Source organism: Alosa pseudoharengus, unplaced genomic scaffold (assembly GCF_046254945.1).
Source record: "Alosa pseudoharengus isolate Yale_2024_CS ecotype anadromous, Long Island Sound unplaced genomic scaffold, YU_APseudo_1.1 YU_APseudo_1.1_scf_3, whole genome shotgun sequence".
Classification (NCBI taxonomy): Eukaryota; Metazoa; Chordata; class Actinopteri; order Clupeiformes; family Clupeidae; genus Alosa; species Alosa pseudoharengus.
The window spans coordinates 847,909-873,293 of NW_027468718.1; the positions used below are offsets into that span (position 1 = coordinate 847,909).

The 25,385-nt window shown below is 40.4% G+C and overlaps 1 protein-coding gene across 6 annotated transcripts in view; it reads right to left on the reverse strand.

Moving 5' to 3' along the window:
- Window positions 1–11,687: 11,687 nt before the first annotated feature.
- Window positions 11,688–25,385, reverse strand: part of LOC143099994 (guanylate-binding protein 4-like) — a 45,761-nt gene continuing 32,063 nt past the window's right edge. For all 6 annotated transcript variants that reach the window (XM_076262902.1, XM_076262900.1, XM_076262899.1 and 3 more), the window contains 2 exons: window positions 17,793–17,972; window positions 11,688–12,720 (listed from right to left, as the gene is read on the reverse strand). In XM_076262902.1, the coding sequence (XP_076119017.1) occupies window positions 12,467–12,720; window positions 17,793–17,972 (434 nt within the window). In that variant the 3' untranslated portion in view covers window positions 11,688–12,466. The remainder of the gene's footprint in view (window positions 12,721–17,792; window positions 17,973–25,385) is intronic.

A 25,385-nucleotide genomic window follows, 5' to 3' on the forward strand; every position in this document is an offset into this window, starting at 1 on the left:
GAACCTAAATAATTACATAGAACCTATGTTAATAATCATAGGACCTACATGGAACTTGTGCACTTCACTCTCAACTTTTAAATTGGGGTAGATCGACTTGCGGCGAGTTTAGAAGTGGCCACTCCAACTAGTGGCATTCGATTGTACTCGTTTCCAGTAGGTCAGCATTTGTGAGTTTTGTCCATAATGTATCTCTCAATCATGTGCTATGACTATCAGGGTTCCCACTCTAAGTCAAATGTAAAATTACATGACTTTTCCCTGACAAAAAAAATGAATTTCCATGACTTACTATACTATTTAATGTATAGCGTTCAAGAATATTTGACTTTTTTGAGTGAGAGATGAATAAAGGGGCACTGAATAAACACAGTTGGGATACTCGAGGAAGCAGTTAAGCAAATTACCAGATATGCACCAGTTCTGCGTGGAAATATTTAAACTGCTACAACAAAATTCCCTGATATTCCATGACTTTGCCCCAAAAATGATAAATTTACCCGACTTTCCATGTCTGGAATAGACTTTTGATCATTTTATTCATTTTAAGATTCTTTACTGAAAAACCCTTGCATTGCATTACCACTCTAAACTTAATCTAGAGAGTCTCCCCCTAGTGTCCAGGCGACCTATTGCCCGTGAACTAATCAGGTCTAAACCATAACCATATTACATTACACCAAACTTTCCAAAATTCCATGATATTCCAGAAATTCCATGACCCGTGGGAACCCTGTTCGGGCCTATATGATATGACTATGGGCCTATATTTTGGCAAGTAAATAGTGCCACAGGGGTCAATTCTAGGCCCTCTGCTCTACCCTGGGAGTGCCACAGGGGTCAATTCTAGGTCCTCTGCTCTACCCTGGGAGTGCCACAGGGGTCAATTCTAGGCCCTCTGCTCTTTAATAGTACCACAGGGGTCAATTCTAGGCCCTTGTATATTAATGACCTGCCTTCTGTTAGCAAGAGCATAGATATTATTATGTATGCTGATGACACTGTTTTGCAAGAGCACATATATTATTATGTATGCTGATGACACTGATTTGCAAGAGCATAGATATTATTATGTATGCTGATGACAATGTTTTGTATGTCCATGGGAGAAGTGCAACAGATGTGGCAAATAAGCTAACAAGTGTTATGAGCAGGGTTACTGACTGGTTACAGGATTCATGCCTTACATTGAATGTTGAAAAGACTGTATCTATGTTCTTTACCATTGGATCTAAACCCAATACCTATCCCAAAATGTCAGTAAATCAACTAAACATAAAACATGTAGAGAAATTTAAATATTTGGGAGTAACTCTTGATTCTAATCTTACTTTCAAAGATCATGTTAAAAAATTGTGCAATACACTGAAATTTAATTTAGCAAATGTTAAATATATAAGAAGTTATCTTACCACTGAGGCATCTAGTACATACTTACAAGCAATGATCATCCCTCACCTCCTATACTGCATCACATCCTGGTCTCAGGCAAGTAAAACAGTGATAAAACCTTTAGAATCTTTGTACAAAAACTGCCTTAAATCCATGACAAAAAGCCACGCCAGTATCATCACTGTCATATACTGGCCAAAAATAGTTTATTGAGTTTTGAAAATCTAATGAAACACTCAAATGTGTCTTTATTACATAAAATAATCATAAATCTAATGAAACACTCAAATGTGTCTTTACTACATAAAATAATCCACAGTGCTACTGCTCCCCCTTTAAAAAAGGTTTGTAACAATCTGCTCTGAAAATTCTGAGCGAACTACACGACGTGTCAAGGGGGGAGTGTAGCATCCCTCATCGTATCCCTCGTCGTAAAACCCAATTTGGGAGTTCCTCTTTCTCATGTGTGGCCATGAGACAGTAAAATGCCCTCCCCACAGAATTCATATTATGTACAAATTCTCATACCTGTTCATGCTTGACTAAGAGTTGGATGTTAAGTAGACAAGTTTGCACACATTTTTAAGATGTTGTGTGTGTGTGTGTGTGCGGGGGTGTGTGTGTGTGTGTGTGTGTGTGTGTGTGTGTGGAGCTGGATAGTACTAAACAGGCTTTAGTTGTATGTGTATCCTGGCGTCCATGTTTCTATTCTAAGACTGCTTGTTTGTAAAATACTATGGCCATCACATCACCTTTAGTCCTATTGAATTTATTTATTTTACTGTTATTTTATTTTATGTTTTTATACTTGCCCAGGGACTACAGGTGCAAATTAGCAATTGCTGCTACAACCTGCAGGGCTCGAAATTAACTTTTTTTCTCAGTTTCCCGCAGCTGTCCCGAATTCTACTTGGCACTGTCCTGGACTTAAACACCATTGTCCCAAATTCAAGTTCTTGTTTTTTCCTATTCTACATAATAAACAGCATAATAATCAGTAACTTACATCACTTACTGTAATTAACTCATTCTGGTCCACCATGTCAGTTCTGAACAATTTATTAAACACCATTTTATTAACATTAATCATCTGCTGTTTCACACAACACTCATTTTCAGAGATTGCACTTTTGGCTCTTTTTTGAGGTTGCACTTGACATTCTCATTGTCCGTCGTTTTGATGGACAGGGTAGTAAAACATTCCGTCAATATTCTATTTTCATGTGTCTTTAATTTCAATGTCAGTTTGGTGTGATGTCATGGCCTCAGATCTCAGTGAAAACTATAAGTAGCATGGGAAATTACCACGAAGCTGTCAGATAGGCTACTCTCCTGCCGCGCTCTCACCCTCTCGTGCACACTCAAATGCGTTCCCAATTAAATTAAGTAGCAAAACGTAGTTAGATCTGCTGCAACTATGTATCTCGATGTAACAAGCTGTTTTGACATTGTAAACATTCTCTAAGATAAGTATATATATACTCTTTTGATCCCGTGAGGGATCAAAGAGTAAAGCAGTTTGCAGTAGCCTAAAGTTAACCACAACGTCGTCTATTGCTGGAAAAAATAGCAGCGGCCTATGATAACTTAATTAAATGCTCGGCAGGCCGGATTAAAGTGCGTGGCGGGCCGCAGTTTGGACACCCCTGGCCTTAACTGCCACAGTGAAATGTCAAATGCTAACTTAAATAACTGTTTTCATTGTTATAGGCTACCTTGCAACACTATCGTTTTGTCAAATCGCAGTTGCAGTTGCTATTTAGCTCAGCATGATATTGGTGACGTTTGTCTGTCACTGACAGGAAACACGCAGAGTTTTAGTCAGAGAGGACTGTCATCTCGTTTTTTTTAGAACACCAGTGTAACCTTAAGCCTACACTATCAGTCAAAAATGTTCACAATGTCATACAAACAAATGTCATTTACCTGCCTGCTAGTTAGGTAAGTTTACCTAGGAATATCGGAAAGTGACCCATTAGGCCTACCGCCCATGCCCTATTTTTGTGTCAGCCCATGAGTCACTTAATATTCATTTAACCAATATGGCGAATTCCTAAGGAAACGGAAGCACCCAGCCCATTTGGGCATCTTACTATATTTGTACCAAAAATAACATTGTAGCCTACAGTGATTTGAAGAGCAGTTAACAGTGTTGTAAGGCTGCATGTACAAAACCGCTTCTTTACAGATAAGCTGGCTAATGCTGCTTTTGCCAGCTGCCCGTTACGCCAGGTCAAATTTTTTATAATTTTATTCAGACGAGAAAGATACGTTTAGATTCCCATGTGAACAGTTTAGGAAAAAATACCTATTTTGAAATTTGCTTTGCCATTTTTTCTACTGTCCCAGAGTTGTCCCAGACATCATTCTATTGTGTCCCAGAAGCATTTTTTATGGTCCCCGGGACGTCGGGACATCGTTAATTTCGAGCCCTGACAACCTGGCCCAAGACATATTTCCCTGGATCCCAGGATAAATGTTATTTTGTGCATTGTCCCTGATTCAAATAAATAGATTTCCATTCCATTCCATTCCATATATGATAAGACTAGGGGCCTATATGATCTGACTATGGGCCTATATGATATGACTATGGGCCTATATGACTATGGGCCTATATGATATGACTATGGGCCTATATGATATGACTATGGGCCTATATGATATTGATATGACTATGGGCCTATATGATATGACTATGGGCCTATATGACTATGGGCCTATATGATATGACTATGGGCCTATATGACTATGGGCCTATATGATATGACTATGGGCCTATATGAAATGACTATGGGCCTATATGACTATGGGCCTATATGATATGACTATGGGCCTATATGATATGACTATGGGCCTATATGACTATGGGCCTATATGATATGACTATGGGCCTATATGACTATGGGCCTATATGATATGACTATGGGTCATATGATATGACTATGGGCCTATATGACATGACTATGGGCCTATATGATATAACTATGGGCCTATATGACTATGGGCCTATATGATATGACTATGGGCCTATATGACTATGGGCCTATATGACATGACTATGGGCCTATATGATATGGGCCTATATGATATGACTATGGGCCTATATGATATGACTATGGGCCGATATGACTATGGGCCTATATGACTAGGGGCCTATATGATATGACTATGGGCCTATATGATATGACTATGGGCCTATATGACAATGGGCCTATATGATATGACTATGGGCCTATATGATATGACTATGGGCCTATATGACTATGGGCCTATATGATATGACTATGGGCCTATATGACTATGGGCCTATATGACTATGGGCCTATATGATATGACTATGGGCCTATTCGGTAGCTACTATTGCCAACAATTTTCCCTTGCACCAGCAATATGATATCAAGGAACTAATAACAGGACCCAGAGTCTCTGAAGCGCAAGTATTAAAAGTGATTGATTTACTCAAACCTAAATATTCAAAAGATATTTATGAAATGGACTCTGCTATGATTAGGGAGTGTGCAGGTTCATTGATTAAACCAATCACGCATATTGTAAATATTTCTCTGACTCAGGGTCGAGGGAGCTTTCCCCAATATTGGAAGCCTGCAGTTGTTGTTCCTATCTTTAAGAATGATGAACCGCAGTTAGTTTCAAATTATAGACCAATAAGTATTCTCCCTGTTATGTCCAAAGTCATAGAAAAGTTAGCGGCGGACCAACTAATTCTTCATCTAAATTCTAGCCAACTCCTACATCCGATGCAACATGGATTTAGGGCACACCACTCAACAGAAACGGCAACTGTTTATTTTATTGAAAGAGTTAAGTCTTTAATAGACAGAGGGGGTGTGGTTGGGGCGATATTTCTGGATTTATGAAAAGCGTTTGATACAGTTAATCATAATATTCTTCAGTTAAAATTTGTTCAGTTTAATTTTTCTCAGTATACATCTAACTGGTTTAAATCATATCTTACTAACCGCTCGCAATGTGTTAAAATACAAAATACAAGATCCTCCTTTAAAGATCTTGTAACAGGGGTACCCCAAGGCTCAATTTTGGGTCCAATTCTTTTCAGTCTTTATATAAATGACCTTCCATCTGTGTGCCAAGGCAGTGAGATCCTTATGTATGCAGATGATACTGTCATTTTTATTAAAGGTAAAAATCATTCTGAGGTTGCAGTACAGCTGACAAAAGTTATGATTAATGTTTCAAATTGGTTGAATAATTGTCATTTAGAACTTAACACCTCTAAAACTGTAGCCATGTTCTTTGCTAAAACAAAAAAATCTTATACAGAGCCTGATGTTTTCATTTCAGGGCAGAGAATTCAAATTGTAAATTAATATAAATATTTAGGTATTATTTTGGACAGTAACCTGACTTTCAAGCAACATGTTAAAAAGGTGAGCAGGATCACAAACTTTACACTTAAACATTTTAGACATCTTAGAAATGATATGTCAACAGAGGCTGCAAAAATTTACATGTTCTCTCTTATAATGTCACATATTAATTACTGTCTACCAACATGGGCCACTGCAAACTCCATGACATTAAAGCCAATAATATCTTTATATAAACAAGCTGTCAAGATTTTAGATAAAAAAACAAGATCTTTTCATCACTGTCCAATACTTAACAAATATAGGCTTCTAAGTTGGAACAATCTTGTAATGTTTAAAAATTGTTGTCTTGTATATAAAATCCGACACAGCTTAGCTCCACCACCACTTTGCAGCCTACTGCAATTTAGATCATCTGTAACCAGTGTTACTAGAGGGGCTGCTAGAGGTGATTGTGCAGTGCCTTACAAGAAATCAACTTTTGGTCAATCAGTTTTCACTTATAAAGCAGCTAGTGAGTGGAATACAATCCCACAAAACATAAGAGAATCCAGTTCTTATAGTTCATTCAAATTAAAATTAAAGAAATGGCTGATAGACAGCCAGGTCTGTCAGCATTAGAGTATGAGATTGGAAGAGTATGATTGTTGGAGTGTGTGTGTGTGTGTGTGTGTGTGTTTGTGTGTATCTCTGGTGTGCGTGCTTCTGGTGTGTGTGTGTGTCAATAGGCTGTGTGTGTGTGTGTGTGTGTGTGTGTGTGTGTGTGTGTGTGTGTGTGTCTTTTGTGGATGTGTGTGTGTTGGGTTTGGGAGGGTTGCAGACAGATGTGTAACACATCTGTTTTTTTTATATATATTGTAATTGTTTTATTTTTGTTTTGCTTGCTTTTTTGCTGTAATTTATTCTTTTAATTAATAGGTAATTTTGCCATGCTCCTTCTGGCAGGGGGACTACCAATGGAAACTAGCCTTTTGGCTATAATTGGGTGCATTTACATTTTCTTTGTAAAATGTCAATTAGTGTACTGTCCCTCTATAACAAATAAAGTTAATAATAATAATAATATGACTATGGGCCTATATGACATGACTATGGACTATGGGCCAATATGATATGACTATGGGCCTATATGATATGACTATGGGCCTATATGACTATGGGCCTATATGATATGACTATGGGCCTATATGACTATGGGCCTATATGACATGACTATGGGCCTATATGATATGACTATGGGCCTATATGATATGACTATGGGCCTATATGACTATGGGCCTATATGATATGACTATGGGCCTATATGACTATGGGCCTATATGATATGACTATGGGCCTATATGATATGACTATGGGCCTATATGACTATGGGCCTATATGATATGACTATGGGCCTATATGACTATGGGCCTATATGATATGACTATGGGCCTATATGACTATGGGCCTATATGACTATGGGCCTATATGATATGACTATGGGCCTATATGACTATGGGCCTATATGATATGACTATGGGCCTATATGACTATAGGCCTATATGATATGACTATGGGCCTATATGACTATGGGCCTATATGATATGACTATGGGCCTATATGACTATGGGCCTATATGACTATGGGCATATATGATATGACTATGGGCCTATATGACTATGGGCCTATATGATTAAACAGATAAAAAAAACAATATGAGTTTAAAACTCGTTTTTCTTCAAAGAAGACTTGGAACTGAAACATTTTATCTACAGCATCAAAATGGCAATAAATTCAACTGAGTTTAAACCAGTTATGGAACAGTGGGCCTTCCACGGCACACCTCCCTCCTCTTTTGTGGATGTGTGTGTGTTGGGTTTGGGAGGGTTGCAGACAGATGTGTAACACATCTGTTTTTTTTATATATATTGTAATTGTTTTATTTTTGTTTTGCTTGCTTTTTTGCTGTAATTTATTCTTTTAATTAATAGGTAATTTTGCCATGCTCCTTCTGGCAGGGGGACTACCAATGGAAACTAGCCTTTTGGCTATAATTGGGTGCATTTACATTTTCTTTGTAAAATGTCAATTAGTGTACTGTCCCTCTATAACAAATAAAGTTAATAATAATAATAATATGACTATGGGCCTATATGACATGACTATGGACTATGGGCCAATATGATATGACTATGGGCCTATATGATATGACTATGGGCCTATATGATATGACTATGGGCCTATATGACTATGGGCCTATATGATATGACTATGGGCCTATATGACTATGGGCCTATATGATATGACTATGGGCCTATATGATATGACTATGGGCCTATATGATATGACTATGGGCCTATATGACTATGGGCCTATATGATATGACTATGGGCCTATATGACTATGGGCCTATATGATATGACTATGGGCCTATATGACTATGGGCCTATATGATTAAACAGATAAAAAAAACAATATGAGTTTAAAACTCGTTTTTCTTCAAAGAAGACTTGGAACTGAAACATTTTATCTACAGCATCAAAATGGCAATAAATTCAACTGAGTTTAAACCAGTTATGGAACAGTGGGCCTTCCACGGCACACCTCCCTCCTCTTTTGTGGATGTGTGTGTGTTGGGTTTGGGAGGGTTGCAGACAGATGTGTAACACATCTGTTTTTTTTATATATATTGTAATTGTTTTATTTTTGTTTTGCTTGCTTTTTTGCTGTAATTTATTCTTTTAATTAATAGGTAATTTTGCCATGCTCCTTCTGGCAGGGGGACTACCAATGGAAACTAGCCTTTTGGCTATAATTGGGTGCATTTACATTTTCTTTGTAAAATGTCAATTAGTGTACTGTCCCTCTATAACAAATAAAGTTAATAATAATAATAATATGACTATGGGCCTATATGACATGACTATGGACTATGGGCCAATATGATATGACTATGGGCCTATATGATATGACTATGGGCCTATATGACTATGGGCCTATATGACATGACTATGGGCCTATATGATATGACTATGGGCCTATATGATATGACTATGGGCCTATATGACTATGGGCCTATATGATATGACTATGGGCCTATATGATATGACTATGGGCCTATATGATATGACTATGGGCCTATATGACTATGGGCCTATATGATATGACTATGGGCCTATATGACTATGGGCCTATATGATATGACTATGGGCCTATATGACTATGGGCCTATATGACTATGGGCCTATATGACTATGGGCCTATATGATATGACTATGGGCCTATATGACTATGGGCCTATATGATATGACTATGGGCCTATATGACTATAGGCCTATATGATATGACTATGGGCCTATATGACTATGGGCCTATATGATATGACTATGGGCCTATATGACTATGGGCCTATATGACTATGGGCCTATATGATATGACTATGGGCCTATATGACTATGGGCCTATATGATTAAACAGATAAAAAAAACAATATGAGTTTAAAACTCGTTTTTCTTCAAAGAAGACTTGGAACTGAAACATTTTATCTACAGCATCAAAATGGCAATAAATTCAACTGAGTTTAAACCAGTTATGGAACAGTGGGCCTTCCACGGCACACCTCCCTCCTCTTTTGTGGATGTGTGTGTGTTGGGTTTGGGAGGGTTGCAGACAGATGTGTAACACATCTGTTTTTTTTATATATATTGTAATTGTTTTATTTTTGTTTTGCTTGCTTTTTTGCTGTAATTTATTCTTTTAATTAATAGGTAATTTTGCCATGCTCCTTCTGGCAGGGGGACTACCAATGGAAACTAGCCTTTTGGCTATAATTGGGTGCATTTACATTTTCTTTGTAAAATGTCAATTAGTGTACTGTCCCTCTATAACAAATAAAGTTAATAATAATAATAATATGACTATGGGCCTATATGACATGACTATGGACTATGGGCCAATATGATATGACTATGGGCCTATATGATATGACTATGGGCCTATATGACTATGGGCCTATATGATATGACTATGGGCCTATATGACTATGGGCCTATATGACATGACTATGGGCCTATATGATATGACTATGGGCCTATATGATATGACTATGGGCCTATATGATATGACTATGGGCCTATATGACATGACTATGGGCCTATATGATATGACTATGGGCCTATATGACTATGGGCCTATATGATATGACTATGGGCCTATATGACTATGGGCCTATATGATATGACTATGGGCCTATATGATATGACTATGGGCCTATATGACTATGGGCCTATATGATATGACTATGGGCCTATATGATATGACTATGGGCCTATATGACTATGGGCCTATATGATATGACTATGGGCCTATATGATATGACTATGGGCCTATATGATATGACTATGGGCCTATATGACTATGGGCCTATATGATATGACTATGGGCCTATATGATATGACTATGGGCCTATATGATATGACTATGGGCCTATATGACTATGGGCCTATATGACTATGGGCCTATATGATATGACTATGGGCCTATATGACTATGGGCCTATATGATATGACTATGGGCCTATATGACTATGGGCCTATATGATATGACTATGGGCCTATATGACTATGGGCCTATATGATATGACTATGGGCCTATATGACTATGGGCCTATATGACTATGGGCCTATATGACTATGGGCCTATATGATTAAACAGATAAAAAAAACAATATGAGTTTAAAACTCGTTTTTCTTCAAAGAAGACTTGGAACTGAAACATTTTATCTACAGCATCAAAATGGCAATAAATTCAACTGAGTTTAAACCAGTTATGGAACAGTGGGCCTTCCACGGCACACCTCCCCCCACCATTCTAAATCAATTTTATGCACCATATTGTTATGTAGCATAGTAATATTATACACCATTTGAAAGCTTGGACTTTTGGGAATACATATATGACATGTACTTTTTTTTCATGTACAATTTGTATGGTGCTTTACGTTGTCAGATTAATCAAACTATGTCTCAAATTAATTTGATAAAAAAATGCCCCCCTCCCCCTCCTCTGCTTCTGGTGCTTCCCTACTTTCTAGCTGCAGTGCAGCTGCAGTGCAATAAGTAGATGCCACATATTGGGTCTTGACATATTCACAGGAATCATTGTGGGGTGACATCAAAGATGCTGTTTCTGAGGCAAAACCCAGAAATGCAGAGGAATTGTGGAATGTAGTTCAATCGTCCTGGGCTGGAATACCTGTTCACAGGTGCCAGTAGTTGGTCGACTCCATGCAACACAGATGTGAAGCAATTCTCAGAAATAATGGTAATGCAACTAGATATTAGTGCAATGATTCAATGATTAATTTTTCAGTTTATACAGTAAATGTTTGAGTTTGTAAAGAAAAATGCACTGCTATTTTTTTGAACAGCCTAACATTCCTTTCTGTGAAAGTATAACACAAACCTGATCAATTTTGGTCATGTTTTGATTTGAAATTGAATGTGCAGTGTTCCCAATGTATTGACATTATGGAATTAAGAGCTATTTTAAGGATTTTGAGCTTTACAGCTATTCTGAGGATTTTTTTTAAACACACTGCCATTATTCGGCACACAGCTGTAATTATGCTCTTAAACAACAGCTTGAACCTGTTCTGGAAATAGACTCTAAGTGTGTCTTGAGGGCAGCCGTGGCCCACTGGTTAGCACTCTGGATTTGTAACCGGAGGGTTGCCGGAACCCCGACCAGTGGGCCGCGGCTGAAGTGCCCTTGAGCAAGGCACCTAACCCCTCACTGCTCCCCGAGCGCCCCATTGTAGCAGGCAGCTCACTGCGCCGGGATTAGTGTGTGCTTCACCTCACTGTGTGTTCACTGTGTGCTGTTTGTGTTTCACTAATTCACGATTGGGTTAAATGCAGAGACCAAATTTCCCTCACGGGATCAAAAAAGTATATATACTTATACTTAAGTCCAGAACGTTCCTTTAATATACATACTGTAAATACAAGTCTGTTTCCTTTAATATAGATACTCTAAATACAAGTCTGTTTCCTTTAAAGTGTAAGTTCAGTGCAAATTGACCCATAGCCCTGTTGTATAAGCTCACCACATGCAGCTCATCGGAAATGGGCTCATGGGGGCATCAAAACTGAAACTGAAAGTAACTCCCCACTGCCCCCATGGATCTGCTTTAAGCTGCCTGTCCATAACTTGGCCTATGTTGTCCATAACTTGGCCTATGTTGTCCCAAATTGTCTCATTCTTTTTCCTATGGGTGCATGTGATGAGCTACAACAACAGGACTATGGGTCAATTTAGACTGAACTTACACTTTAATATAATATAATATAATATAATATAATATAATATAATATAATATAATAATAATATAGTTACTGTACTGTAAGTTACTGTAAACACAAGTCTGTGAAGTACAAATAGACACTGCACACAGTCCAGGTGAGGGATGACAGGCTTCCCTGCAACTGTTAAGGGGAGAAATAGGGGACGAGCTCATTGGATAAAGGGAGAGATGGGACGAGCTCATTGGGACGAGCTCATTGGATAAATGGAGAGATGGGATGAGCTCATTGGATAAATGGAGAGATGGGGCGAGCTCATTGGATAAATGGAGAGATGGGGCGAGCTCATTGGATAAAGGGAGAGATGGGACGAGCTCATTGGATAAATGGAGAGATGGGTCGAGCTCATTGGATAGCGGTGATATGATGTGATGCTGGTGGTTACTGGATGCAGCAGCCTCCTCCTCCTCCTCTTGGTCTCTGGCTCTGGATGGCCTGATTCTGCTGCCGCATCATGGCCATGGCCTCGTTGTGGCGCCGGTCCTGCTGCTCCAGCAGACGGGTGAGGTCCTGGCTTTTGGCCTGCTGCGCCTCCTCTGCTCTCCGCTGGGCCGCCCGCATGGCCCGGCCCATCTGATCCGCCTGCTCCTGGAAGCCCCTCTGCAGCAGGGCGGCCTGCTCACGGAGCTGGCTCTCTGGCAAGGCAAGGCAAGACAAGTTTATTATGACCGCCGCTAGCGAAGCTGGCTCTCTGGCAAGGCAAGACAAGGCAAGTTTATTAGCAAGGCAAGACAAGGCAAGTTTATTATGACCGCCGCTAGCGAAGCTGGCTCTCTGGCAAGGCAAGTTTTTTAGCAAGGCAAGGCAAGGCAAGTTTATTAGCAAGGCAAGGCACGTTTATTAGCAAGGCAAGACAAGGCAAGTTTATTATGACCGCCGCTAGCGAAGCTGGCTCTCTGTCAAGGCAAGGCACGTTTATTAGCAAGGCAAGGCAAGTTTATTAGCACGGCAAGGCAAGGCAAGTTTATTAGCAAGGCAAGGCAAGGCAAGTTTATTAGCACATTTGCAGAGTCCCTCCTCTCTGTGGGGTGTGTGTGTGTGTGTGTGTGTGTGTGAAGCTGGCTATCTGTCAAGGCAAGGCACGTTTATTAGCAAGGCAAGGCACGTTTATTAGCAAGGCACGTTTATTGTCAAGGCAAGGCACGTTTATTTATTAGGGCTGTAATGGTGACACTCCACGAGCCTGTACACCGGTGTGAGAGAGCAGAATCGTGACACCCCTTCTATTGTTTCCCACAGTGCTTTGCAGCTTAGATGGCCACCTAAGCAACACGCGTCTCCCTGTTTTATTTAGACACCATTCTTAGTCATCTTGCGAACCTGGCACACCAAGTCAAATCAAAAGTAACAAGCCTAGGTGTCATCTTATATATAGAGTCAAGTTACACCAGGGCAAAAGTAACAAGCCTATGGGCCCTATCATGACAGTCAAAAGCGCATCGTCACTCGTCAAAAACGTATTCAAATTTAGTAGGATGTGTCCAGTCCACATTGGGAGGGTTTTCGTTATCAAACGTGGAGCGCATGGCGCAACAAGGTGTTCCTAGGTTTTTTAATCAGTCATATGGGTGTGTTTGGGGCATAACATCATTTAAACCAATGAGAATGACATCTGTCATTCCCTTTAACTGCGCAAAGCGCGATGTCAAATAAATGCATCGGTATTTTGACATTCAATGGCGCATTTGAAGGAGGCTGCTTGCGAGACCGTATGGAATAGTCATTCTTAAACCATGCTTTACTAAAAACCTAGCATAGCCTCTATTATTTGAACTCATTGGCAAAGTGAAACTAACTTCACCACGGTGTCAGTCAATGAAAAGACAGTTATATGCAGTTACTTTCACAATTTACTGACAATGGGTAACCATCGAAAACATAGGCTGGAAAAAGCAACACTTACCCTAATATTGCTCAAATGACTGAATAAAACAACATTTATCCTGCAGAGGAGTTGCTTATATCTTGTGACAGTGCGTCTTCAGCTGTGCTCCATACGTGTCTCTCGCCTCTCCCCTAATCACTTTTAACCGTCATTACCAATTTGCAAATGATGGTGAATAACTACTCATCATGAGATGTACAGTATTTCGTAATATCTTTATTCTAATTATGTTTCCCATTGTAATCGTGCCATTTGTGATGTTTTGCTTGGACGTGGCTGGTGTGCGTTCATGGATGATAGGTGCACCCGCCAATATGACTGTTGACATTAAAAATAACTGTTGGCTCTTAAAAAAAAACATATAAACAACTCGCCATAGACTTCTGACCAGGTGTACAATAGCGATTTTTAGACAATGCGCTAAGCCACTCCCTAAGTTGTTAATTGGCACACCCCTGGGCGCATTGTTTAAAAGTTAAACGTGCAAAATAAGGAATTAAACGTCGCGCCGGGTGGAAAACGAGTTTTACGCCATGCGCCAGTGTGCTAAATACAGCCCTATGTGTCATCTCAGATACAGAGTCAAGTTACACCAGGGCAAAGGTAACAAGCCTATGTGTCATCTTAGAGGCGCAGTTAAGCTTCAAGCCCCATATCAGTTAAGTTACCCAGACAGCTTATTTCCACCTGAGAAACATCGCCAAAGTGCGGCCTTCTTTAACACAACCAGATGCAGAGAAATCAATCCTGTCCATGCCTTTATCACTAGCAGGTTACACTACTGCAATCCATGCCTTTATCACTAGCAGGTTACACTACTGCAATCCATGCCTTCAACACTAGCAGGTCAGACTACTGCAATGCACTTTTTACTGGTCTCCCAAAAAAACATATAAAGAAATTGGAACTCATACAGAACTCTGCTGTTTCCATTTTCTTTCTGTCGCTCGCGTTCCCTATTTTGAAGGGCATACTTAATGGATTAGGGGCAGCCGTGGCCTACTGGTTAGCGCTTCGGACTTGTAACCGGAGGGTTGCCGGTTCGAACCCCGACCAGTAGGAACGGCAGTAGGAATGGTATGTACTGTGCATTACTTATTACTGTCATTTCAAAGTAATTTGTTACATTATAATATTACTGTCTCTGAATTGTAAGGCATTACAATACTATTGCATTACTTTTAAGTTACTTTCACCAAAATATCTAGAAATATGGATTTGCCATTCTAAATGCAGTTTATTACGCTCAATGCAGCTCATTGCTCTTCCAATGGAGGGAGATGTGGTATAGCATAATGACTGAGCTAGGCTTAAGGCTAACAACATACAGTAAGAATGCAATAGGCGCAGTGCTCATGATGCAAAACAAGGAACAATCATAGTCAGAATTTTGTTAAAAACAGACAAAAGGTCAAAGTCTGGTAAATTGTGATATAAATACTGTAACTTTAAGGCCTAGGCCTGCTCAATAGAGAGCCTATTGTAAATCAAAGCTTAATAAAGACATGTCAAGATGGTGGCCTGCTGGCCATTTCGGTGCCCTAAGTGAGTGGCTTTGAGTGAGTGACATTTCAATGATAACTCAAACACCTAAAGTAAAATAAAAGGCCTATTATACAGACCATTATGGTGTGTTTTTTAACATTAATTTCTAAAGAAATGCTGTTTTCTTATAAATGGTGCACGGTCACTTTAAGAGCTTTGATCTTTACATTTTCATAATGCCCTTTTGCCAGCTCTTGTTTACAAGGCTTGTTTGTTGAGTTACATTGATAGCACAATATTAACAATAATATGCACAATGTTGTTTTAAGCAGCCTTCATTGCTTTGGAAAGTATGCAATGACATGTTGCTTCACATTTCGTTTTGCAAATAAAAGTGAATTATGAGCCTGGTATCCACCTAGCTATCTGAATGGATTTTTTTGTCGACTTGGCATATCATGTGCTTCATGTAGCCTAAATGCTTGGGAAACGAATTATTCAAGACCCACCACTTCCATTCTACTAGTACTACTGTACGTGGTGGAGATTGAGAGAACCCAAAAAGTATCAAACTTCCATGTACCATGGTGTTAGTGCATTCTTTTTTTTTTTTTATATATATATACTTTTTTGATCCCGTGAGGGAAATTTGGTCTCTGCATTTAAGCCAATTGGTGAATTAGTGAAACACAAACAGCACACAGTGAACACACAGTGAGGTGAAGCACACACTAATCCCGGCGCAGTGAGCTGCCTGCTACAAACGGCGGCGCTCGGGGAGCAGTGAGGGGTTAGGTGCCTTGCTCAAGGGCACTTCAGCCGCGGCCCACTGGTCGGGGCTCGGACCGGCAACCCTCCGGTTACAAGTCCAGAGTGCTAACCAGTGGGCCACGGCTGCCCGTAAAATGCCCGCATTCTGACATTGTAAACGTTATTGATGAAGAGTGAAATGCAGTTTGCAGTAAAGCTACTATTCATTGGTTACATTTGGGTGCCCCCTCTGTCCTTTGGTGCCCTACGCAAAGTGCGTGATGCGCGTGGTGTGAGCGGTGGCACTGCCAGGCTACACAATCACTATCCCTTTATTCTCTTTAATTCAAGTTCACAGCTCAAAGCTGACATGCACTAGAAGAACATAGTTTGTGTTTTATCAAGAATAAAAAAGATTAGCGTGGCACCAGTTTAGATGTTTCATTAAGTGACTTGTGCTATTTCGCGAGGCATAGTGAGATCTTTCGGTTTCGCGCACAAAGTGCACTAACTATTATGTTCTTCATATCCTTGTCTCTGACAAGCTAAAAATAATGAGCGTAGGCTTATGTCCATCCCGCAAATAGAGTCCGACTTTGAGTCTGCTGCAGCCACAGTCATCTTCAACCAGTATCAGGAGATAACGTTCTACTATTTTGCTCGGATTTTTTCTCGTCTGTTGTTCCGGTGGTGTTTGCAATATGTATCAAAACAAAACAAGCGCTTAATTTTGGGTTAAAATGCATTGTAACGCGCGTTACTGAAGTTTGTACCGAGTAAATATTACCCAATTTTTTTTTTGTAATGCCTTACATTACCGCGTTACCGCAAACAGCAATATATTACAGTAATTACATTACTTTTGTAACGCATTACTCCTAACCCCTCACTGCTCCCCGAGCGCCGCCGTTGTAGCAGGCAGCTCACTGCGCCGGGATTAGTGTGTGCTTCACCTCACTGTGTGTTCACTGAGTGCTGTTTGTGTTTCACTAATTCACCGATTGGCTTAAATGCAGAGACCAAATTTCCCTAACGGGGTCAAAAAAGTATATATACTATACTTATACTTACTTATACGTATAATGTGTGTGTGTGTGTGTATAATGTGTGTGTGTGTGTGTGTGTGTATATTGTGTGTATAATGTGTGTTTGTGTGTATAATGTGTGTGTGTGTATAATGTGTGTGTGTATAATGTGTGTGTATAATGTGTGTGTGTGTATAATGTGTGTGTGTATAATGTGTGTGTGTGTATAATGTGTGTGTGTATAATGTGTGTGTGAATAATGTGTGTGTGTATAATGTGTGTGTGTATAATGTGTGTGTGTGTATACTGTGTGTGTGTATAATGTGTGTGTGTATAATGTGTGTGTGTGTATAATGTGTGTGTATATATGTGTGTGTGTATAATGTGTGTGTGTATAATGTGTGTGTGTATAATGTGTGTGTGTATACTGTGTGTGTGTATAATGTGTGTGTGTATAATGTGTGTGTGTATAATGTGTGTGTGTGTATAATGTGTGTGTGTATATGTGTGTGTGTATAATGTGTGTGTGTGTATAATGTGTGTGTGTATAATGTGTGTGTACCTGTAGCACGCTGAGCCTCTCTGCGCTGGGCCTCCATCTCCTCCTCCATCTGCTGCAGCACCAGGCGAATCCGCTCCTCGTTACTCCTCTGCTCCACACGCATGCGCTCCTCCAGCTGACGCTGACGCTCCTCGTTAGCCTTCACCTCCTGCTCCAGCATCACGCCCCGCTCACGCTCCTCTACACACACACACACACACACACACACACACACACACGTTAGCCTTCACCTCCTGCTCCAGCATCACGGCCCTCTCACGCTCCTCTACACACACATTACCCGACAAACACGGGACGTCCCCCGGACTTTAAGCGGACATTCACGACGCCCCCGATTGGTCCCCAACATCTTGTTCTCTAGCGGAGGTGTCGTTGACGTTATTGATGTCTGGAGCAAGTTATCCTTTAGTTATTGCGCGACGTCCGGTGCAGGACTTTCTGGGGACGTCACCGTCAGGTCCCTCGGATGACATTCGCATTTGGTCATTTCAAAAACATCCCAAGGACGTCCTTATGTGGGCCCGACAATAACGTTATACCGGGGACATCAAGGGGATGTTTGTTTATTAAGTACACACATGGCAGCGGAGTTGAGAGAGCTCTGGCTACAGCCTGCAGGACGGAGACATCCACATCCATGCGCGACTTCACGTTACACGTCATTACGTAGCAACATTGAGGTCAGCTTAGGTTCAGCTACACAGCATTCGGAAGAAGTACACCATTGGTGGCCACCGATGAAAGTAAGTAACATGTTTGGCTGTGTATGTAGCTGATAAAGTTTTCAATAAAGGTTTTAACTGAACGAAACTGAATGAAAAGTTGTCAAATGTTAACGTATAACGTAACGTTCTGTAATTTTCCTCTGGGGATGAATAAAGTATCTATTTATCTAACGTAGCAATTAGCTCACCTTTAGCATGTCAGCAGCTAGCTTCTAACCTTTAGCAGGTTATCTAATGAGCTAATAAGCTAACCTCTAGCAGGTAAGCAGCTAGCTTCTAACCTTTAGCAGGTTATCTAATGAGCTAATAAGCTAACCTCTAGCAGGTTAGCAGCTAGCTTCTAACCTTTAGCAGGTTATCTAATGAGCTAATAAGCTAACCTCTAGCAGGTTATCTAATGAGCTAATAAGCTAACCTTTAGCAGGTTATCTAATGAGCTAATAAGCTAACCTCTAGCAGGTAAGCAGCTCATTAGCCTACTCTACGGCAACATACAGTTTAGGAAGTTGTGCGTCTGTGAACAAAGTAGGTTCACTGCAGATATGTGAATTATGTAGCATTTACGTTTTGAGTTTAACGTTAATGTATACAAAGTAGGGAATGGATTTTATCAAATTCATGTTAGCTGATGTGATGCTTGGTGTAGCTTACAATGCACATTTCTTCAGATAACTGTCATTACGTGATGCATGTAACATGCTCTAAATAGGCAGTGGTTTATCTAACCTAGTCATGTACTTATTATCTGTTTTATTTTCAGAACCACACACACGGCCGAATTGGGGCTGAACCGAGGACTTTTGGAGCTGAATACATTGCAATAAAACTAGAGAAATGTTAAAAACAGACCACGTAGCATTTGTTTAGGGTCGCCTAGCAACAGAAGTGACTTTGTTTAAAGGACAAGTTCGGTATTTTACACTTAAATCCCCGCCACTGGAAACGGATAAAGGCCTGCCTCGATTAAGCCTGCTCTAAATAAACCCTGTGCTTTGTGCAGCCTAAGTAAATAATATAACCCGGCCATAATTTGAGGATTTCCGGCACTTAAAGATTGTAAAAACTTCCAGTTCATCACACGTTTTTTATTATTATTTTGTATGCGTTCTGCAGAGAAGGGAGACTGGCGTTGGTCACGGTTTGAAATGAAAGGGAGAAAACAGTAGCCTAGCCTAGAGTAACACGGCGGACATTGCTCATATAGGCCTACATATGCATACCGTATATATATATATATAAACATTTATTTATTTATTTTTGGCGACGCAGGCTAGTTAAGGTGGCAGGCGTGTGCTGCTAAGACGGCGCCTTAACTGCAAAATGCTGCGGGAAACCCTGCAGTTTCTTCATGACTTGATCAAATGTCATTGTAATTTATTTGTCACATGCTCGCGTTTAAAAGTGTCACAGCAGCTCCTTGTGGAAATAGTACAGTACGCTGTGTTTGGAAAATAGGGTCCCGCTGGATTTTCATGTAAAAATTTATTTTTTTGCATATTTTGCTAATATAGAGTCTAAGGATCAAGATTTTTTTTGTCTTCAAATTTTCACGATCCATCTTTAGTGTTTTTTTCTGTATGTTTTAAAATAAGCGATTATATCTAGTCCGAAAAGTGATTTTCACATTTTCTTCTAATTTTTTGACAATTAATTCCACTTTTTGCACACAAAACCCCCAGATAATGTAGAAAGGTTGTTGGTTCTAAAACAATATCCATAGTTTTCAAACTTTGAGTGTCTGAAAAGTGTAAAAACACCTCCACCCTTGTTGCCTATGTCAAAAACGATTTCTTAATCTTTGCTTTTCTTGATGCTTTCCTTGACCTGCCATGTCATTCTATTGTCTACCTTAAGAGAAATTTGTCTTGGAAATAATCTATAATAATAATAATAGTACAGGCAACACAGGTGACATAGGCATGGGTAGTTGAGTAACAGTAGGCAAAATTAACAAACAAAAGAATATAAGGTACAAACAAACAGACAAACCACGGATGGCCCTCTCACAGCCTGAACTAATACAAAAAACAAAAAACTCAAGGGAGAACATTGCTCAGACACTAAACCATGTGCATTTGCTCTCTTTAAAAGCTACGGGTTATCCACAGCCAACAGGCCGGGCGTGCGAGAGAAGCAATGAAGTCTTAGAATTAAGAATAAAGCCATGTTCTTCCAACAACAACAACCACAAACTCCCATGCGGCAAAAATATCAAATGACCGGCTGTGTTCTCCCAGAGAGGAAGCTACGTATATGATCACCACCCACAGGTGGACGTGTGCGCCAGCGCTGCAGGTCAGCCTTTCTGCATACACACCTGTCTTTAAAGTTCACCATCCTGGTAGCATACCTATCTACTGCCAAGGCTTGAAGGGGACGGGGAGAATATTTACTTCTGCTACACTGGCAGAGAACTCATGTGAAACAGACTGTGGGAGGTGGAAGGGGTTTGAATGCTGTCCGGCAGTATTATGAGTGGAACGTCTTAAGGGGGCCCTTTTCCCCATACAGCCTGATCTTATAGTGTGTGCCAATTCCATCAAGACACTCCACAATTTCATACTTGGTAGACACCCATGTATCCTGGATTTTGTGGCGACCATGAAAATGGTTCTTGCAAAAGAGTTTACATATATTTAGCAGACACCAAAGTCACTTACATACTGTATGTCAGCTATATTACAAGAGATCACATTGTCCCCGGAGCAACTTGGGGTTAAGTGCCTTGCTCAAGGGCATAACAGTGAAAGCCGGGAATTGAACCGACCGACAACTTTCAGGCTACTGCACGCTAGCCCAGCTCCTTAACCACTACACTACCACTGCCCACTAGAAAAAGACTAGAGTGCCAGGTGGTAATATGGGTACAGTCAGTGTCAGGACCGCACACTGCAATCTCCCAGAAGAACTACATTTATTGAGTTAAAAACATAACGCAACGTTTCGACCCACCAGGGTCTTCATGATGACCCTGGTGGGTCGAAACGTTGCGTTATGTGTTATGATGGCAGTGTGTGGACAACTACTCTTCTTTCCTTGATAAGCTTTTTTGTCCTGCACCTGGCCTCAGTGAGGTGGGATGTGCATACAACCACTTTGAAGAGGACTACAGTGTTAGGACCACCATGCCTACGATATGCCGCAGCCTCTTCTAAGTGTCTCCTAGCACTAGCATAGACAGAAGTTAGGTACTCTTGATGTTGCACCACCCAATCAGTCGGTGGACTGACCCTGTGGTCACCTCCAGTATATCCAAGTAGGTGGTCGACTGGTAACTGTGGCTTCTGACCGAACATCAGCTCGTATGGGGAGTGCTGTGTGGACTGGTACACGGTGGTATTATAGGCGAACAGGAGCTGAGGGAGCAACTGGGGCCATTTACGCTTCTTTTCAGGGGGTAAGGTCCTGAGCAAGTCATGAAGTGTCCTGTTGAAACGTTCACATTGACCATTCCCCTCTGGATGATAAGTGGTGGTTCTAGTCTTTGTTATAGGTGTCACACAGGTGTTTCAACAGCTCCTCCTCAAAGCTGCTCCCCTGATCAGAGTGGATTCTCCTTTGCACGCCATACACATAAAACCATCTCTCAGTTAGAATCTTAGCTACGGTGGAAGCTCTCTGATCAGGGGTGGGAAAGGCCTGGGTAAACTTTGAGAAAACATTTGTGACTACCAGAACATTCTCTTGTCCTGTGCTAGCCCAATCCAAGAGAGTAAAGTCAATGGAGATTATCTACAAAGGCTTAGGGGCTAGCATATTTCCCAAGAAGGTTCTGGCTTGGGTTGTCTTGCTTTAGCAAGCACAGTGCTCACACTCAGAACACCACTTTTGCACCTCATGCCACATCTGGGGCCAGTAGCACCTCTGTCATATCAGATCTGTGGTCCTGTCCACCCCCAGATGGCCGTGGTTGTTGTGTAGACTAGTGAGCACTTTGACTCGCAACACCTTTGGCAGTAAAAGCTGCAGCACTGGATCCCTGGAAGGAGGAGACTGGATCGCTCGGTACAAGGTCCCATCCACTTCCTGTATCTGGGACCACTGCTTTATCAATTGCGGACTTCCCTTGGTTCACTCCACTTGTCTTAACGGGTATGTGGTCGTCCCTGTCACCAAAACCACAGGTATCTGGAAATACGGGTATGTGGTCGTCCCTGTCACCAAAACCACAGGTATCTGGAAATACAGGGATCAGTCCCTTGCAGGACTTTCCGGTCTCTTTTGGTTCGACCAGGGATGGTGTCCACCATACAAGATTCTGTCATCCAAGAGTCTTGGATAGGTGCACTTGAGGCTTGCATGTTGGCTATGGCAAGCGGCAGGGGGACGTCCAGGCCGTGTGACACAAATCGCAAAGTGTTAGTGGGGCTTGTGGGAAGCCTAGAAAGGGTATCGGCATTGCAATTAGCTGGCCCAGGACAATATTTGATGTTGTAATAAAGAGGGCAAGCTGAGAAACCCAGCAATGTTCCAGAGCGCCCAGTTTCGCTGACTGCAAGTATGGGAGGGGATTGTTGTCAGTGTACACGGTGAACGTGTTGCCCAGGAGATACTTGACATTTTTTTCTGTGATTGCCCACTTGACTGCAAGGAGTTTGAGTTTCATGGCACTATAATTTGACATGTTCCTCTCACTTGGCCGCAAGTCCCGGCTAGCAAAGGCTATTGGTCGCTGTAACCCATCCTTCTCCTGTGACAAAACTGCCCCCAATCCTGCATGGCATGCATCCGTCTCTAAGATAAAGGGACGACTGAAATCGGCATAACCTAGGACTGGTGCTTGAACAAGCCATTCTTTTAAGGCTCTGAATCCAGAAAAAGTTCTGAAGGCAAACCTGAACGTATACATTCAATGTTAACTATCCAATATTCAGATGTCTGTAATTGAAATGTATGCAAATTAGTGCATAATTAATGAGATATTGTTAAATTACATGCTTAAACATATATTTTCAGAAAACTTGTAATGCAAAAAAATATTGTCTCTACATAACTAATCAACTAGTAAAGTTTCATAAGAATATCAAGGAGTTAAATTTTTTACCCTATTCACCCGTTCTATGTTGCCTATGGAGGCCAGTTTTAGGCCGCAAATGCTAATTAGCAGGTTTAAAACTAAAAAATCAGCTAAGTAAATATGATATTCAGAATCAGCACCCAAAAATTAGGCAGAATACCCTCTTTACCAGTGTTTTCTCACATTTGACAAGTGATAGTAGTCCCAGTCTTAATTATGCATTATATAAATGATGATGTCATCTAAGTGTGAAAATGGATCGTGAAAATTTGAAGACAAAAAAAATCTTGTTCCTTAGACTCTATACTAGCAAAATATGCAAAAAAAACAATTTTTACAAGAAAATCCAGCGGAATTACACAAGACACCGTACTAAAACAGCAAAGAAGAGTGCAAATATCCGATGAGATTTCTGACGAGGAGCAGAAGCTTACTGTTTATGAATAAAAAATTATATGGAATAGAAACATCTGGAATTTATTTCTTTCAGCTTAACGTTAGATACAAAGAGCATTCATATCTGAAATGTTCCAGGAAGATAGGCTTACATAGGCTATTTTTAGGCTGTCCCTGTTTGACAGGTTCAAGAAAATGCCTTAGAGTGGATATTCAATGCATTCTAGTTATAATAGAATAATAAATAATAGAATTTTAATCATATGATAAAATATGTGATTAATCGTGATTAACTATATAGTGGGGTACGAATTGTATTTCCGTAGGATTTTTTTGCTAAAATTGATTTTTTTTGTTTTATTCGCTTTATTTGGGGTCCTACTGTTGAAAAATGACGGGGTGCAAATTTTCTGACCCCGTTTTGCCCCCCCTCTGGGGGGCGCTTTCTCACCTTGGCCAGGATACTGACCACACACGACATCTACTAATAATGATCACATTTTCACAATCTTGGTGTCAATTTAGGGGTTATTGAGGATGCTGAGTCCATTTATGACAGTTTTATTGTGATCAGAAGTTGTTATGACTCTTTTTTTGCAGTAATAAAGGCAAATCCAATGGGGCAAAGTCGCCAAACAGTAAGTGAGCTCATATCTTGGGAACACTTTGATGTATGTTAACGAAACTGGGTCACATGACAACTGACCCCCTCCCAAGGGTACACAACAAATTTGGTGTAATTCGGCCACTGGGGGCACTATAATTAGCGAACCTGCGTTTAGGGGTTACAGTATATCATGATGACGTAGGGTTAGCAAAAAAAATCCAATGGCTAGTCATAGTCTTCATACTCATATTAAGGATCATTGAAAATTTTCCCCACTCATTATAAACAATTGGCCATTTTGGATTTTCCTTAAAGAGAAACTAAATCATCAACAGTCACAACTTTATTTGGCCCCCTCATTGCTGCTTGCCAATTTTTGTCAAAGATAACTATTTCAACACAAGATATATGTGTTTTAATTCTGTCTAATTACACAAAGCTGAGAATCACATTGCTAAGATACAGACAGAAGATACAAGAAGACAAATTTATCAAATGATGCCATTTGTAATGGATGCCAGCTAAAAATCGGTATATAAAAATCGATGAAAATCAATATCGGATGAAGAAAATATGATCTTTTTTTGTAAACAACTTCAGTGTGACAAGCAGTATGACACATAAATACCCCAGAAATGTTTTGTGGGCGTCAGCAAAAAGACCTGGGTTGATGCCTACATGAAACTTGATGATGATGATCCTGTCATCAGTTGCTTTAAGAAGCTTGGTGAAGGTCCATTGCCATCTAATCTAATCAATGGTCAACTTCCCCAACAAGTCAGAGGTCTAGAGCAGTTTGTCTGCAGTGTCTATAGGTCAACTGGTCACACAACTACCAAAACTGAGGT